Genomic DNA, 18,368 nt, shown 5'->3' with positions numbered 1-18,368 from the left:
ATCTCAAAGCAACATATAGCAACATAAGCAGTTGTGCCAAGCCATTTAGCCTAATTTCCATCTAAGCAACTCTGGATGTAGTGTGTGAACACTTTAACAGAAGACAGCCAGAACATCTCAGACCAATCTCGGAAATAAAAATAAAAAATCCCAGAAAAGTCAATAATAAAACCATTTCCATATTGGTGTCATGACAAAAAAGGCTACAGTTAACAAACTTTATTATTATACAAACTTTATTATTACGATAAGATAGCCATGCCTCTCAAGGAACTTGCCTCTTCCCTTTAGCTTCTGAAATTGTCACCTATTTGCCCATACTTGGAACTGCTACAATACAGGTAGTCCTTGATCTATGACAATTGACCCCAAAATTTCTGTTGCTAAGTGAGACATTTGTTATGCGAATTTTGCACCATTTTACAACCTTTCTTGCCACAGTTGTTAAGTGAATCACTGCAGTTGATAAGTTAGTAACCCGGTTGTTAAGCGAATCTGGCTTCCCCATTGACTTTGCTCATCAAAAGATTGCAAAAGGTGATCACATGACCTTGGGACACAGCAATGGTCATAGGTACGATCCAGTTGCCAAGCATCTGAATTTTGATCACAGTTGCAACTCTGAAAAATGATCATGTCACTTTTTCCAGTGCTTTGAACAGTCATTAAACGAGAAACAGAATAACAGAGTTGGAAGGGATCTTGGAGGTCTTCTAGTCCAACCCCCTGCTCAGGCAGGAAACTCTACATCACTTCAGACAAATGAAGATATCCAATCTCTTCCTTAAAATCTCCAATATTGGAACACCCCCAATTTCTGGAGGCAAGCTGTCCCAGTGATTATTTGTTCTAACTGGCAGGAAATTTCTCCTTAGTTCTAGGTTGCTTTTCTCCTTGATCAGTTTCCATCCATTGCTTCTTGTCCTGCCTTCAGGTGCTTTGGAAAAATATCTTGATTCCCTCTTCCTTGTGGCAAAATGAAATGTTGTAAGTCGAGGACTCCCTGTAAGGAACCCCGCTCTCAGGCTGAAGGCAGCACAAACGGTCAGGACCACTGCAGCCGCCCTATCAGTGCTTCGCAGCCTTAGTTGGCTCCGCCTCCTTTCTGCAGCTGTTGTTATTTGAAGGCACGTTTCCAGGCTGGGGGTAATCCATGGTGTTCGGTTACCACGGCAACGGAGGACGGCTTTGCTTTTCCGGACATGAGGGGGGGGGGAATACAACCTGACCCGCCCAAGCCCTGCAAGAGTTCGTTCGGCGGGAAGGCGGGACTTCCTGTCTGTCAGAGAACTTAGCTATATTATATATCGTGACCAAGACCTAACCCGGAAGTGGAATATGGGGAAGCTTGGTAACCCGGACGATCTGGTAGTCGGGTGTGTAAGAGTGAAGGCGGGAAAGGATGGAAAAGTTTCCCGTGGCAACTTGCCTCACGATTTTGCTTTCGTTGCTGGTCTCCGGGCCGGGCCTACTGCAACGGAGCGGGAGTAATGGCCTGCCCGATGACTCTCTGTCGGCGTTTTTGCTGCGGCCGGCGGCAGTGCGGGAAGGGCAGGGTGAGCACAAGGGATGATCCTTCCTTCCTTCCTTCCTTCCTTCCTTCCTTCCTTCCTTCCTTCCTTCCTTCCCCGTGGAGTCTTTACCTTTTCAGAAACCGAGGAGGAGGAGGAAAAGCCAAGAGAGATGGAAATGGATCTTCCATGGGAAGGAGCAGGCTACCATAGCAGTTGCGATAAAGATGAGAAGGCTCAGTTCTTCATGCTTCATGGAGGACAGCTGGCTGGTTTCTATTGGAAGGACTTAAGGAGGTCTTGGGGCCCTTACAGGACTCATTCTATTGTTTTTCAGTGCTTATTTAACTTTAAGCATTTAAACTGCCCAGAGTTACCTTGAGGTAAGATGGGCGGCCTATAAGTTTTATCAATAAAATAAAGTTATTTCCTAGCGAAGACTGATTTCTTCAAGGCTTCCATAGAAGACAATCTGGCCCTTTCTCTTAACCTCTGCTAGACCATCCTCTTCTTTAATTTCCACAGTCATTTCTTGCTTCTTCCTGGGGCTGATACAATTCATCTAGGCAGCTCCCTTCATGAGGAATCTTACATAGCAGAGGTCTTTCTTCTCTGTTGCATTTTGAGTTTAGGCTTCTTGTTGATTGGCAAAGCAGAAGTGAATGAAAGGTAGGTCTGGATTATTTGCAGGCAATCTGTAAAATGTTAAGCTTCCAATATTTTGAAGAATGCAACAGAAAGCTCCCCCCCAAAAAACAATATGCTATTGATATTTGCTTAAATTTGTCAAAAGCAGTGCTGAAACCTCATTTTTCTAGGTCCTTTAATACAGTGGTTCTCAACCTTTATAGTGCTGCGACCTCTTTAATACAATTCCCCACGATGTGGCGACACCAACCGTAAAATTATTTTTTTTAGGCAGTGATCTCAGTGTGCCTCAGCAGCTGCAGAAGGGGGAAAAAAGCGACAAACTGTTTTTTTTAATTTATCGCGCCTGTAGCCGTATTGGCTAGCGATCTGAACTGCTTGCGATTGCCTTGAGGCATTAAAGCGGAGACTCCTCCCCTATTAAGTTTATCGCGCCTGAAGCCAGATTAGGCTAGCTGCTAGCGATTGGGAGTGATTGCAACTGGCTTGAGAGGGAGACATCAGAGCAAAGATTTCTCTCTTTTTTAATTCATCGCACCTGAAGCCGAATTCGACTAGCGATTTGAAGAGCCTGCAGCTGGCTTGTGGAGTCAACCATTGGAGCGCAATTCTTCGACTCGCAAGTGTACTTCCCATATTTCCTTAGGCGACCCCTGGCAAATCGTCATTCGACCCCCAACGGGGTTGCGACCCACAGGTTGAGAACCGCTGCTTTAATATTTTCATAATAATTTGAAGGCCTAACTCAGGATCTCTTCTGTTCAGAAACACTCTACTTATGACGGCCTGCATTCAGTCTTGCACACTGCCTCTTTACGTTTCAGGTTTTTTATCTCTTATCTCCCCTATTCATACATTGATTTTAAACCTAAGGAACTTAACCAGATAAAGCTGCATGCTATTGATGGACGGAAACATACTTCAGATTATTTTTCCCAGTGATTTGTCGTACATGCTGAAATGCAGGAAACAATATTAAAGCACATTTACTTATTTGTGTTGCTTTTTTCTATTTTATTTATAGATTACAACTGCATGCATCTTTATGTGACACCCTAAATGGTTAAAAGAATAGGCAGTATATATGTTTGCTAAATAAATTGGAAGACTGTTGTAAGCAATAGGCAAACTACTGAATGTACAATTTTAGGAAGAACTAGAAATAACATAGAGTAAATAGTGCCCCCCCCATCTATTTTATCTAGGAAATTCAAAAGACTATCATGGCTAATTTTGACAAATATTAAAAATTCCAGAAGAACAAAAAAAAGTACTGATATGTGTTTCTTCAAGCTGACCAAACTAATTTACATGCGTCTCCTCTCTCCAATCTTGCAAAACCAGGTATATTCAGTTTGTTAGAAAACAGCCAGATCACAAGCCTTGTAAAGTATACTTTATAGGTGCTACCAGCTAAGGAGACCCTATGTAATGGGCCTTTTCTGTGGTAGCACCCACATTGTGGAATCTTCTCTCACCTGAGGTGAGTTTGGTCTCATTTATGAACTTCTGAGAATCCCTTAAGCTTCTGAGAATCCCTTAAGATCTGTAATGTCAGAAAGCCTGGGGGCCCCAGGAGCTGAGTGAACTCTATTATTATTAGAGTTCTATTATTAACATCCCTCCATCTGTTATTTCTTGTTTCGTTTATTTTTAGAGTTTTAAAAATTTGTTTATAATTAAGTGGTAAATAGTTTTACGTATTTATAAACTGTTTTAGCATGATGTAAACTGCCCACAGTAGTTTTTGGTGAGATAGGCGGCTATGTTAATTAGATACAAAATACTTCACTTACGTGTCTTACTAAGCCCAACACTTTTCTGATTCTGGTCTTTTGCTTTAATGCAGCTCTCCACCCTGCTTCAACCCTATCCCAGCCTTTCAATTCAGATTGTCTTTGAAGTTGGTCCCATTCTCCCAAAATGATAAATAGGTTTGGAATGATTTCATAGTGTCAGATACTTGCCTGCCATTTATTTGCCAACTTGGCTCTTTTTGCACAGTTTATAGGTTGGTGACCTACATCTTTGTTTATGAGGATGTGATCTCCTTGGTATGCAGTGCTGTTATCATCTGGTACTTTGCTGGCAGCTTTGAGAAGATGGTGGGGACTGTGAAGCACTCCTTCCTCACTCTGGCATTTGCAGTTTTCTTAGCTCTACTCTACCTTGTAGTCAGGACTATGGCATCTGGCCTGTTGAGGGTGACAGATGCTGAAGGATTCACTCCTGTGGCTTTTGCCATGCTGGCTGCATCAATTGCTCGCGCTCGGATGAGGAAAACAGTGCTCTTTGGAGTGAACTTCCACATGACATTTGTGCCCTGGTTGCTGCTTTGCATGGCCTGGATTATCCCAAGTTCTTCTTTCCTAGCAAACCTGTGTGGCCTCTTAATTGGGAATATCTGTATCTTTTAATAATGAATTGCATAACCTAGCCCTTTAATTTATCAAGTTGCATCTTATACATCTAAAGAATACTTGTAATACCTTTAGGCTAGATTAGCATCTGCATTACAAATAGCACAATACACTTGAAGCTTATTTTCTTTAATGATTTATTATATTAGCCCATCAACAATCTTTCCCATTTTGGGGTTTTTCAGATCTAGCAAGACTATTTTAACTATTGCGTGAATGGACTAAGTAGATTGCCCGCTACCCAAAATTGCAAAGGTAGCAAATTACATTAAGAGTAAGTGGGAAGTCATCCACTTTGCATTCTTGAGTCCTTCCTTTCTTGTTAGTGCAGTTCAAAAATATACAGGGAAGCAAAGAAAACATAATATTGGTGTTCTGCGCTTATTAGAACTCTCAGAGTTTCCATTGATGTTTCTGAACACACCTAGGAAAAATATATTCAGAAGACCAAGTTTAAAAATGCCTTCTTTCACATCCTTTTTCTGGCTCTCCTTAACTGCTGAATTTTAGATGGTTATGGTTACTGCGTTGCTTTGGATTTCTCTGAATCAACAGCCTCTTGTTTAGATCAGAAGTTCCCTTTCCGACTATTGAAAAGGATCCCTGGAGTAGAATATGTTCCAGGATCCCTGGCAGAAAGAAGGGCTTTCCAGAACAGAAAGTAAGTCTGCTAGCCACATCATAATGTTTGTTTAATTTTCTGATAACAGTATTTTTCAAAGTTTTCATATCGTCACAGAATTTAAAATTTGATGACTTGGTTAATTGATGCACCTCAAAAATAGTTCTGTTTTTAATCCTACATTTAAATCAGTATTATCTTTCATATGAGCTTGTAAGTAAGAGTTATAGCCTCTATTTAAAAAATGTATATCTGCGATAAAGATACATTCTGTAGAAGGTGTTGATGTTAAATATTGGCAGTTTTAATCTTAACACATAGTTTTGACATATGTTTTCCTCTTAGATATAAAGCTTTGTTCTGTAAATTTGTGTTATGTGTCTAAGAATTACAAAGAAATAAGTTCTACTAAAAGTATGGGTCCAGGTAGTGCATAAAATTTCAGAAAGGTAGAAAAAAAGGTGTAGCTCCATTAATGATCTTTAAGGAAACGTACCAAGGCTAGTAGTAGCTCTGATTTTAGTTTTTCTGTTGCTAAACTAGATACATGTAGTCCTCATCTTACAATCATAATCGAACCCAAACTTTTATGTTGCTCTGTGAGAAATTTGTTAAGTGAATTTTGCCTCATTTTATGACTTTTCTTGCCACATTTATTAAGTGAATCACTGCAGTTGTTAAATTAGTCACACAGTTGTTACATGAATCTGATTTCTCCATTGACTTTGCTTGTCAGAAGATTGCAAAAGGTGATCACATGACCCGGGGACACTACAACTGTCATAAATGCGAGTCAGTTGTCAGGCATCCAAATGTAAATCATATGACCATGGGGATGCTGCAACTGTCATAAGTGTGATCATTTATTTATTTATTTATTTATTTATTTATTTATTATATTTGTATACCGCCCATCTCCCGAAGGACTCAGGGCGGTTCACAGCCAATAAAACAACAGAAAACATATAATACATATAAAACAGCAAAAAAGAATAGAAAATTAAATTCAATTGATGCCCTAAAACTTTTAAATACAAATTTAAAACCCTATTTAAAACCCCTGATTTAAATTGGTCATAAGTCTCTTTTTTCAGTGCTGTTAAAACTTTTGAATGGTCACTTTTGTAAGTCGAGCACAACCTGTAGTGGAAATATTACCTATGGAAATACAGGCTAGGAATATTATTGACAAAATATGATTTGCGATTATCTTTAGTCAATAACATATGGGACTAGAAAAAATAGAGGTCAACTATAATAAGTCTTCTAATTTAATGATTGCTTTATATAGTGAAGATACAGAATAGGAAAGTAGAATTATCTATAAAGATTAGAAGGATGTATTATTTTGAATAGCAAGCTTTTTTTTGCTCAAATGAAGTAAAATCATAAAAGGCACTGCTATGCAAGAACACACTAACGTTAAAAGCTTTGGAAAGAAAAAAAAGCTATATAACAAGTTATCTTAATTTTAGAAAGTAGCTTGATTTATGGCTGTGCCTTTATCATGAAGGCTTGTTCCCTGTCTGCTTCTATCATGTCATTAATTTATTAATACCTGTTAATATTATTAGGGACAAAGAAGGAGACTAAGTCTTCAAGTACAGGAATTACGTAAGCCATAAATTGGCACTTAAGTAGTTAAGTTGACTTTGATAGCTTTTTTCGGTGAAGAGCAGTTGATGCTTTCCTTTCTCCCTGGAGGATAAATAAAGCAGATGGGCTTTCCTTCAGGTCTCTAGGTTCAGATGAGTATTCACTTTTCAGTTTGTTCCCAGAATAGGAACACATGAACTTTAACAAAGAGTAGCCTGGTTAATGCAGCATTTGTTCTTTACATATTAGAAAGGCAAACTTTCTGAAATTAATCTCAAAGGATTGTTGGTGGGAAAATAGGAGGTAGGATTATTAGATATGTTTGCCAACTTTATTTATTAAAAGATAGGATAAAAATTAACAAATAAAAAGATATAATTCCCATGGGATCTGTGTAATTTCTGCCTTCATAATAATTAGCTGAGTGGGTCACTTTGCATGTGTTTCTCGTGCATTTAGTCTATTAACACATCTCTCTTCTATTTCTTTCAGGTTAAATCCAGTGCCAGGTTCTTATCCCACTCAGAACTATCACAGCCCCCCTCCTCCGTTGCTTGCTATGCACATGCAGCATCCTAATGCACAAATTCCAGCACCTGGACCACCATGCTTTCAGAGTCCCACACCGCATCACACTACTGGTCCTACGGGGGAATTGTGCATCCAGAACCATTCCCAATCACCAGCAGCACTGCCGTCTGCTTCTCATCTTGTTGGTGCCAATTCATGGGTACCTGAAAGGACAGGTGATTTGGGTGCCCACCAAGCACCAGGATCTGCCTCAAAATCAGAAGACGTTTGTCAAGTTCATGTGGGTTGAATCTAGTAGGTAACTGCAAATGTTGGACTATGCTACAGTAACAGTGGTTTCCCTGAGAAGGGAGTCTCTTCCAAGTGATAAAAAAAAAATTGGAGATCCTGAGAAGCTTGGATCTAATTGAAGAAAGGAACCATTCTCTGTCTTGTGGCAACCTGGTGGGATCAAGGGACAACAATCTCTTGGCTGTTTAAAACTGAAACTTAATTTATGCGTTAATTTTGGGTGATGTCAGTATGACCTTCACAACTTCAGGTTGTATCTCCTTTCTGCATCTGACTAATTTTATAAAAGGTGATGGCAAATTTTCCACTGATTGATTGATTGAGGCACTGGACAGTTTAGGATTGGTTTTACCATACTTCTAATAAAGCTGTTGTTTCCTTAATATTTTAATGGCAGGAAAGCTGTTTAGGATAATTTTTTAAAAAAATTATTGCCCATGGGTGGGATATGTCTATTCAACTGAGATATTTCTTGTCAGTTGAACACCTTGGCTTAAACCTTTGATTATTTTATAAAATGACTTGTTATTAGTTTTAAAAATTTACTTTGGATAAATTTGGTATAGATCAGGGGTCTCCAACCTTGGTCACTTTAAGACTTGTGGACTTCAACTCCCAGAATTCCTCAGCCAGCTAAGCTGGCTGAAGAACTCTGGGAGTTGAAGTCCACAAGTCTTAAAGTGGCCAAGGTTGGAGACCTCTGGTATAGATCACACGTGAGGGAGTGTAGCTAGCCGGTTCTGGTAAGAACTATATTCATGAAAATCGTGCCTCTGAAATTCATGCCTCTATATTCATGAAAGTCGTGCATCCGTGGGGGAACACGGATGTGCATCTGAGTCTGATCTTTCTGGGTGTTCTGGTATGTGAGAGTGTTCTGCTCTTTCTGGGCGGTCATTTGGTGGAGCCCATTTGGTCAACTGAAGGTGCTTCTTGACAGCTTCAAGCGATTGACCTGGAAAGTAGGGTGTGAGGAGGGTGAGTAGCACCTTCTTCATCATTCCTCTCTCCCAGTATCTGTCCACAAGCCGTTTCAGCGCCTCATCATCCTCCTGGGTCCACACCAGGCGCTTCATGGGCAGGGATGCTACGCACTCGGCATTCACCTCCACTGGATGGCAATGTGCTTGATGTTTGCCGAGGCCCCGTTTGGTCTTAAAAAGGGAACTACAGAAGCACGGGAAGCTGCGATTGTCCGTTCTGTCCCGAGTGCCTGCACTATTGGCGTTCCCATCTTTGTCACTGGAGTCCATATGTCCAGAGGGACCAGGACTGAATACTATAGTCAGTCATTGTAGTAACCAGTAACAAGCCCTCTACAAAACAGTTAGACCTGTGGGTTGGCTCTTAGCTCTGGTGCTTAAAGCACCATATCCGGCGGTCGCCACTAGGAGGCGTCCAAGCCTGTAACTCTGTCCCTTTTAAGAGAGTCATAGTTACTCCCGCTAAATGACATACAGAAGGTCCCAGTTTCAATCTGATGTTTCTAGTTCAAAAACAGCTAAACAGCATGAACTATGAAAGGTTTCTTGTGAAACCTTGAGAATTTTCTCCCAGTTACGGTCATGGGTATTATTTTGTTTAACAGATCTGACATCTTTCTACCATGTTCTCTTGAATAGCATGGCGTTGACAAATGTATGATACTACAGGAAAGTGGGATAAGCTGCAACTGTGATAAGAAAAAAAAATCTACTCTGAATAAAAGAATAATTTTGTGAGGAGTGTATCATTGTATTTGTATGGAAATAAGAGAGATATGCTGCAGAGTGCAATGAAGAAAATATTAATACTAAGATTGATACTTGGAAGAGCTCATATTTTTTGCTGTACAGTGGTACCTCGGTATTCATTATTAATTGGTTCTGGGAGGCATGATGAGACGCATACTAAAAATGCTGAATAGTAACCAAATATTTCCCGTAAGGAATAATGTAAGTGAGTCACAAGGCAGCCAACATCGACAAGTTATAACTTGTGCATTGAGTAACAAACAAATAATGAGTACCAGCACAAATTTTTTACGTAAAAATGCATTGAGTACCTACCATACTTTTTACATATAAGATGCACTTCCCTAAAAGTGGTTGAAAATTGCAGTTCGTCTTATACACCGAATGTTGCCGAAGCCCCATCCACCCACCGGCCCCCACCCCATCCACCACCGGCCATTTTAGGCGTCCATGCATTGTGTTTTCAGCCTCTGCAGGCCCCATTTTTGGCCTCCATGCGTCGCATTTTCGGCCATCCCCACTGCCTGGAACCGGTCAAAAATGCGACATGTGGAGGCCAAAAATGGCGTGGGGGGCGGCAATCGATGGCAATGTGCTGTGCGATCTCCACAGCCTGGAAGGGGTCTAAAACGGAGCATGCCAAGGCCAAAAACGCGATAAGTGGAGGCCAAAAACGTGACGCACGGAAGCGGCAATGGGCTCTGGCAATCCCCACAGCCTGGAACAGCTGATTGGCGGTATTCCGGGAGGCCGATCCAACTGCCAATCAGCTGTTTGTGCTAAATCGGGCTGCGATAATGTGCTGAAGCTGACCAGGCTATTTGCTGTTTGCCGCAAGGACGCTAGCCAGATGAACACAATGGATGCTGGTAGGCAGAGGCAGAATTTTTTTTCCTGTTTTCCTCCCCAAAACTAATGTGCGTCTTATACCCTAAAAAATATGGTAATTCGATGAGTTTCAAAGCAGTTGAGTACCAAGGTACCACTGTACAAAGAAGCAACTTTGAATATGAAAGTTACAGGGGGATCCTTTTGTCATTGTGCATAAGAAAGTGGTCAAATTCATTAATTGCTAAAAGCTTAGGTACAGAAATTTTCTCAACTAACTGTTGGGACCTGCTTAGATAAGGGTCAACATCTCTCAAGGGGGGGTTGGACTTAGTTCTCCTGTGTCGACGTAGAGATTCTAGGCTGATTCCTCTTTTAACCCCACCCCCACGTTCTATCATCTCTTATAGAAGGTGATTTAATAATTATGTGCAGTAAAAGAACTGGCTTTATTATCCCAAAAGCTCTGTCACTTTTGGTTAATAAGGAACAGTTTCAAATGACTTGGTTTTGATTCTACATTTTCTCCAGTTCGCCTTTTGGGAAGCAATAGCTAATTTTTGCTACTTTGAATTGGTAACGTCACCTTTCAGGGATGAAGTACCTCAGTGAAATCTTTAAAAGTTAATTCTCAGATGAGAAGTCCCTTTGGCCCAAAGTGTAATTTTCTGGGACTTTAGTTCAAAGAAACTATCCTTCTCTTCATAATGGTGTGAGGCATCTAACACATATTTGTAATTTAATTCTGAAATACGTTTTTACCATTTTAAAATTGCACATCAGGTTTGGTCATTTAAAAAAAAAATCAGTGCAGGCACCTGGTCTCCTTAGTGTCAGTGCCCCATTTAACAACTTCTACCAGCTGTTCTGCCCCCTAGGAAGAAGAAAGGTCCCTGTTTCTCAAACTACAGAGCCTAGTTTCTCTCTTCAAAGGCCAAAGTCTTCCCCTTAGAACAGGGGTCTCTAACCTTGGCAATGTGAAGACTTGTGGACTTCAACTCCCAGAATTCCTCAGCCAGCTTTGGGAGTTGAAGTCCACAAATCTTAAAGTTGCCAAGGTTGGAGACCCCGTCTTAGAACATTGCTTCTTTTAGTGTAATACTATTTCTGGATGGCTCCAGGAAGTCTCGTAAAATATGAACAGTATTGTAAACATATATTTAGAAATCTATTTCCCTAAATACCCTGAAATTCAGTGGTGGGATTCAGCCAGTTCCCACCACTTTGGGAGAACCGGTTGTTAACTTTCTGAACCGTTCGGTGAACTGGTTGTTGGAAGAAATCATTAGGGCAGAGAACTGGTTGTTAAATTATTTGAATCCCACCACTGCTGAAATTGCAACTGTTTCACCTACATTTGTTTCCACTTCATAGTGAGATGGATATACCCTCTTCTCCCTCTCCATGCTTTGGATCGTGCTTACATCTTCCTTGGTAAATAAGAGCTGCCAGGTCATAGACACTGGCACTGCACAGCCAGAAAGTCATCCACTCTGTTGTTGTTGTTAGTTGCGAAGTCGTGTCCGACCCATCGCGACCCCATGGACAACATTCCTCCAGGCCTTCCTGTCCTCTACCATCCTCTGGAGTCCATTTAAACTCATGCCTACTGCTTCAGTGACTCCATCCAGCCACCTCGTTCTCTGCCGTCCCCTTCTTCTTTTGCCCTCAATCTTTCCCAGCATTAGGCTCTTCTCCAGTGAGTCCTTCTTTCTCATTAGGTGGCCAAAGTATTTCAGTTTCATCTTCAGGATCTGGCCTTCTAAAGAGCAGTCAGGGTTGATCTCCTCTAGAACTGACTTGTTTGTTCGCCTTGCAGTCCAAGGGACTCGCAGGAGTCTTCTCCAGCACCAGAGTTCAAAGGCCTCAATTCTTTGGCGCTCAGCCTTTCTTATGGTCCAACCTTCACAGCCATACATTGCAACTGGGAAAACCATAGCTTTGACTATACGCACTTTTGTTGGCAGGGTGATGTCTCTGCTTTTTAGTACGCTGTCTAGATTTGCCATAGCTTTCCTCCCCAGGAGCAAGTGTCTTTTAATTTCTTGGCTGCAGTCCCCATCTGCGGTGATCTTGGAGCCCAGGAAAATAAAATCTGTCACTACCTCCATTTCTTCACCATCTATCTGCCAGGAATTGAGAGGGCCGGATGCCATGATTTTAGTTTTCTTAATGTTGAGTTTCAAGCCAACTTTTGCACTCTCCTCCTTCACCCGCATCAAGAGACTCTTTAGTTCCTCTTCGCTTTTTGCCATTAGAGTGGTATCATCTGCATATCTGAGGTTGTTGATATTTCTTCCGGCAATCTTAATTCCAATTTTGGATTCATCTAGCCCCGCCTTTCTCATCCACTCTAAAAAATTCTCATCCACTCTACAACTATGGAAATACACTGCAAATCAATAGAACTGTATTTTTTTTTCCGGGAGACTGAAATAGCTTTGTCTTGTTAACCTGAGATTTTAAAAAGGTTATCCAGGCATGGCTATGGAAGCCCATGGCAAAGAATAGCAAAAAAGAATTAATAACTGAACATAAATTTCCCTATTTTCATTGAGTTGAAAACCAACTTGATGGCAGTCAATTATTCAATCAAGCAATCAGTTCTTGGAGGTCAGGTGTCTAGCCCAGGGTAATGTAGAAGAAGAGATCAGGCAAGATACCTTTGAGGGATATTGAGCAGGGGTGTCAAACTCAAGGCCTGGTGGCCAGATCCGACCCGCAGGGCTGCCCTGGAAACAGCAAAGGATCGGCCCACGGTGCCTCTGTCAGAGAAAATGGAGCTCGGGAGGCAGCCCTTCCGAGCTCCGCTTTCGCTAGCAGATGGGTGCAGGAGGCCGTCACAGCTGAAAACGGAGCTCAGGAGCCCATTTTTGCTGGCAGAGTGCTCGGACCACCAGGTGCCCCCAACATGAGCGATGTTGAGATGGAGACACCCAAGTGGGAAACCTCCCTGCCCCCCCAGGTCAAAAACAACCCTGTTGTGTCCCTCAATGAAATCGAGTTTGACATCCTTGATATTGAGGTTAGATGCTAAGAAGAAATTTCTTGCCAATAATTTTGTAGCAAAGTTTGCAAAAAAAAAAAAATCATTTGCACAGCTACCAGAACGTTTGTGCTTTCCGTGACTCTGATTTATTGCTAGAGCTTTTATGCTACTTCAGTCAAGCAGATCTACATGTTTTACAAAAGGTGTATTATATATCTTTCTATCTCTATACCTATCTCAAACAGATTCAACAATGAAAGCAATAAGTATATATAGATTGTAAAACACTAATCTTGATTGTGGTGAGGTAGAAATACAAGTTCAATCAATTATCAGTAACACTCATTACACATCCTTAGATAACACAATTCGTTAATTCTTCAGTACCTGAAAACATACTTAAACAACCAGGTCTTTTAACTTTCTGAATATTAACAAGGATGCTGTTCTTATCTCTTAGATCAGGGATGTCAAACTCGTGTCGTCACGGCATCGTCACATGACGTATCATGACTTTGCAGCACAGGATACATCTGGGCCACAGGCCATGAGTTTGACAGCCCTGTCTTAGATAATAAATGTCACAGGTTGCTCCAGCAGAAATGTTTGCTTCTGGATTTGCTTCCACTATAGGTGGTAATTAGGAACTCTTTCCGAAAACATTTTGGGAAGTAGATTTGACTTGGAGCACGTACTCCCATAGATACCCAAGTCCCAAGCCTTGTGAAACTTTCATTACTAGCACCTTGAGCTGTGCTTGAAAGTAAAACGACAGCCAGTGTTGTTTTTGTGATACTGATATTTATATGACAATATGAGGCAATCTGAACAGCACATACCCAGCTAAATTTTCACTGAAATTTCTGGATGGTCCTTACGGAGCAAGATGCAATAGTTCAACCAAATTTGGCGATTAGCTACTCTGTACATTGAATTAAACAAAGAAAATACAATGCACAATGTTTCCTGTTCCAGAACAGTTACTGCTTCTATCTACTGATCCAGTAGGAGCTGTGAGTCCAAGAGCCTCGGATTATAAATCAGCTCCTTTCTGGTCTATTTTTACCTGGAGATTTCCCCTTGAGGGTCTCTGCCCCACCCACCCCCTGCCAAAATATTCTTTAACTTTTCTTCTCTGTTTTATGGGTTACATCTTGCCTTTCTTCAAGGGATCTGATATGGAGTTCTTTTTATAAATGAACCGCTACTATCCTGTGAAATAGTTGGGCTGAGAGAGAGAGAGCAAGTGGCCCCAAATTACTCAGTGAGTTTCTGTGGCTGACAGTGGATTTAGATCTTGAGTTTCTCTAACACTTCCTGTCCTAGTCCAGCACCTTAACAAAACTTCACACAGGTGGCTTATGCTTGGAATCATCTCAAAACCATAAGGACTTTCTACTGTTTTACACCAGACTTACTTTCTCCTTCGCTGCTCTTTGACCTATAATTTCCTTTTAGGCCCCACAGAATTCTTTTCATCCTATCCACAAGTGCATTCTGAAACAAAAAGGCACAATGCACTAACAATCCACTTGTAGGAGCCAGAGAGTTAGAAATGCCCATTTCTTTCTTCAGACAATGGCCAATGTGTCCTGAATATTGTTTTAAATATAATTCTTTTCCAAAAGGCAACTGGGCTTTCTTGTTTTTTCCCCCTTGAAAACGTTATGCTTTTCATCCAAGGAGCTTCTTCAGTTCTTGGATGAAAAGCCACATGTTTTTGCAGTTTTAACATTTTTATTGAGTTATAAAATATTGTAAAATACAAAAGTAAATAGTACACAACCCCCAACCAACCAACATCCAAAACTAGGTATGCACGCCCCTTACCTCTTCAACACCAATCACTACAGATCTCAAATGCAAATTGATAAATGCAAGAAGCATTGTTAACAAATTACCTGAATTTATCCTCTTGTTAAACAGTGGTACATTTGATATCATATTTGTTTGTGAAACATGGCTGAACTCATCCCTTCCTGACGCCATTGTTACAAACAAAGAATATCAAGTTTATCGATCAGATCGTGAAAACCGAAGAGGTGGTGGAGTGGCTATCTTTTACAAAAAGTCACTGAATCTAAAAAACATTCAAGTTGCACATAAACTTTCTCTTCCTGAAACTATTGTATGCGACCTATCCCTTAACACCACTCTTTGATTCTTACTATGCTACAGAGCCCTTGACTATGACATTACTCATGCAAATATGTTAACCTCACTGCTAATATGGGCTACCTCTTGCCCATATCCTCTCATCTTCCTGGGTGACCTAAATCTACCTCTCATTAATTGGATGACTAATGAATGTACAACTGATCCAATCCATACTACACTATACAACGCTGTTACAAACCTAGGTCTTGAACAACTTGTAACTAACAATACAAGACTCAACAATTGCCTTGACCTCATCTTCTGCAACAACTCAAACTCAATTTATGGACTACAAATTAAAGAACCTTTTTCCAACAGTGACCACTGCATGATTGACTTTCGTCTCAATATACTTCCTTACATAAATCGTCATAACAATAGAAGAGGCCTCTGTGGCTCAGACTTGTAAGACAGTCTGTTATTAACAGCAGCTGCTTGCAATTACTGCAGATTCAAGTCCCACCAGGTCCAAGGTTGACTCAGCCTTCCATCCTTTATAAGGTAGGTAAAATGAGGACCCAGATTGTTGGGGGCAATAAATTGACTTTGTATATAATATACAAATGGATGAAGACTATTGCTTGACATAGTGTAAGCCGCCCTGAATCTTCGGAGAAGGGCGGGATATAAATGCAAATAATAAAAAAATAGTATTCCTAACTACAACTTCAAAAAAGCCAACTATGACCTTATAAACAATGATCTCTCATTTCTGGACTGGCAAAATCTGTTCGCAACCTGTATAACTGCTGAAGACCACTATAGAGTTTTCCTACTTGAAATCAATAGAGTCATTAAACTATACGTACCACAAACAACCACCAAGATCAGGAAAAGCAAACTACCCATATCGATAAAAAAGCTTCAATCAAAAAAAAATCCCTCTGGAAAAGAAACAAAAAAGGCTATGTAGCAAATTTCAAAAACCGCTACAGGAATATATGCAACCAAATAAAAACTGAATGCACAAATTATCACACCAAGCAAGAAGCGGACCTTCTGCGCACAAATTCCAATCGTGCCTTTTATAATTTTCTTAACAATAAACTTAAAGACTCAAGATCCATCCCACCACTAAAAGATTATAACAGCAAAGAATGCAGTGACAAAACAGTTAAAGCAAACCTCTTCAACATATTCTTTGGCTCTGTTTTTGTTAACAGCGATGACTCATATCCGACATTCCCAAAACGTACCAGCAATGAGTATGACAACTTAACACATATAGATTTCACAGAAGATAATGTTGGAAAAGCTTTTCATAACTTGAAACCATTGCTATCTATTGGACCTGATGGACTATGTGCATATTTCTTAAAAAAACTTTCCACTAATATAGCAGAACCCCTAAGCATAATCTTTGCTAAAGCTTTCACTACCAGTTCCCTTCCCAAACTTTGGTCACTAGCCACAGTCATCCCAATCTTCAACAAAGGAGACCCCAGCTTAGTCGAAAATTACAGACCAATCTCTCTGTGCTGTGCCACCTGCAAAGTCATGGAATCAATCATCAACCAATCCATTACCTCACACTTAGAAACAAACAACCTACTCTCTAATAAACAATTTGGTTTCAGGAAAAAATTATCATGCAACTTACAACTTCTCCACTGTAAAAACATATGGACTACAAATCTTGATCAAGGCAAAACAATAGATGCAATCTACATAGACTTCTGCAAAGCTTTTGACTCAGTAGTACACGATAAACTTCTCCTAAAACTAAAATCCTATGGCATTTCAGGACCCCTTCACAAATGGATATCTGCTTTTCTGTCTAACAGACAACAAGTGGTCAAAATTGGCAATGCTCTATCAAATCCTGTTCCTGTCAAGAGTGGCATTCCTCAAGGCAGCGTCCTTGGACCAACACTCTTCATACTATACATTAATGATCTTTGTGACCATATCTCAAGTAATTGTGTTCTCTTTGCTGACGATGTCAAACTATTTAACACCACAGACAATACATCTACCATTCAAAAAGACCTTGATCATCTAACCGCTTGGTCTAAAACTTGGCAACTCCAAATCTCAACCAGCAAATGCTCAGTCTTACATATTGGAAAAAAGAACCCAAACACTAAGTACATACTTGATGGACATTACCTTACAGATGACCCCCACCCTGTTAAAGACCTTGGAGTTTTCATATCAAATGATCTAAGTGCCAAAGCCCACTGCAACTACATAGCAAAAAAGGCTCTAAGAGTTGTAAACCTAATCTTGCGTAGCTTCTTTTCCAAAAACACTACACTACTAACCAGAGCATATAAAACATTTGCTAGACCAATTCTAGAATACAGCTCGCCTGTCTGGAACCCTCACCACATTTCTGACATCAATACAATTGAACAAGTCCAGAAATATTTTACAAGAAGAGTTCTTCATTCCTCTAAAAACAACAAAATACCTTACCCCACCAGACTTGAAATCTAGGCTTAGAAAACTTGGAACTCCGTCGCCTTCAACAAGACCTAAGTTTAACTCATAGAATCATCTATTGTAATGTCCTTCCTGTTAAAGACTACTTCAGCTTTAATTGCAATAATACAAGAGCAACCAATAGAATTAAACTTAATGTTAACCGCTTTAATCTAGATTGCAAAAAATATGACTTCTGTAACAGAATCATCAGTGCTTGGAATACTTTACCTGACTCTGTGGTCTCTTCCCATAATCCCAAAAGCTTTAACCAAAAACTTTCTAATATTGACCTCACCCCATTCCTAAGAGGCGTGCATAAGAGCACAAATGTGCCTACCGTTCCTGCCTATTGTTTTTTCTTTTTCTTCTTCTTATATATATATATGCTTATTCCTCCTAATATTTACTCATATATATGTTTATATACTATATAATCTTTTTGTATGACACTTATATATATTGTGACAAAATAAATAAATAAAATAAAATAAAATAAAAATAAATAAAAAAGCAGTTGGGAGGAAAAGAAGGAAGAGAAGTGAGGAAGAATAAGAAAAAAGAAAAAGAAAAACACTGACTCCCAACACTCTCTGTTGCAGTAAAATAAGACATTAA

At 40.1% G+C, this 18,368-nt stretch overlaps 1 protein-coding gene across 1 annotated transcript; it reads left to right on the top strand.

The window, feature by feature from the left end:
• Nucleotides 1–800: 800 nt before the first annotated feature.
• RHBDD2 (rhomboid domain containing 2) lies at nucleotides 801–9,740 on the top strand. The gene is made up of 4 exons (XM_058164443.1): nucleotides 801–1,556; nucleotides 4,164–4,565; nucleotides 5,090–5,240; nucleotides 7,290–9,740. The coding sequence occupies exons 1-4, from the start codon at nucleotides 1,403–1,405 to the stop codon at nucleotides 7,615–7,617; spliced, it is 1,035 nt and encodes a 344-aa protein (XP_058020426.1). The 5' UTR covers nucleotides 801–1,402; the 3' UTR covers nucleotides 7,618–9,740.
• Nucleotides 9,741–18,368: the final 8,628 nt, after the last annotated feature.

The sequence above is a fragment of the Ahaetulla prasina genome, chromosome 1, assembly GCF_028640845.1.
Source record: "Ahaetulla prasina isolate Xishuangbanna chromosome 1, ASM2864084v1, whole genome shotgun sequence".
Classification (NCBI taxonomy): Eukaryota; Metazoa; Chordata; class Lepidosauria; order Squamata; family Colubridae; genus Ahaetulla; species Ahaetulla prasina.
The sequence above is the reverse complement of the archived record's forward strand: the minus strand, read 5'-3'. Positions and strand labels throughout refer to the sequence as shown.

What these genes read in the sequence shown, in the direction of transcription:
- RHBDD2 (XM_058164443.1), top strand. Translation starts at nt 1,403, where the DNA reads ATGGAAAAGTTTCCCGTGGCAACTTGCCTCACGATTTTGCTTTCGTTG. An exon ending in GGCAGTGCGGGAAGGGCAGG is followed by an intron (nt 1,557 to 4,163) that starts GTGAGCACAAGG and finishes CTTTTTGCACAG; the next exon opens with TTTATAGGTTGGTGACCTAC. An exon ending in CCTCTTAATTGGGAATATCT is followed by an intron (nt 4,566 to 5,089) that starts GTATCTTTTAAT and finishes GCTGAATTTTAG; the next exon opens with ATGGTTATGGTTACTGCGTT.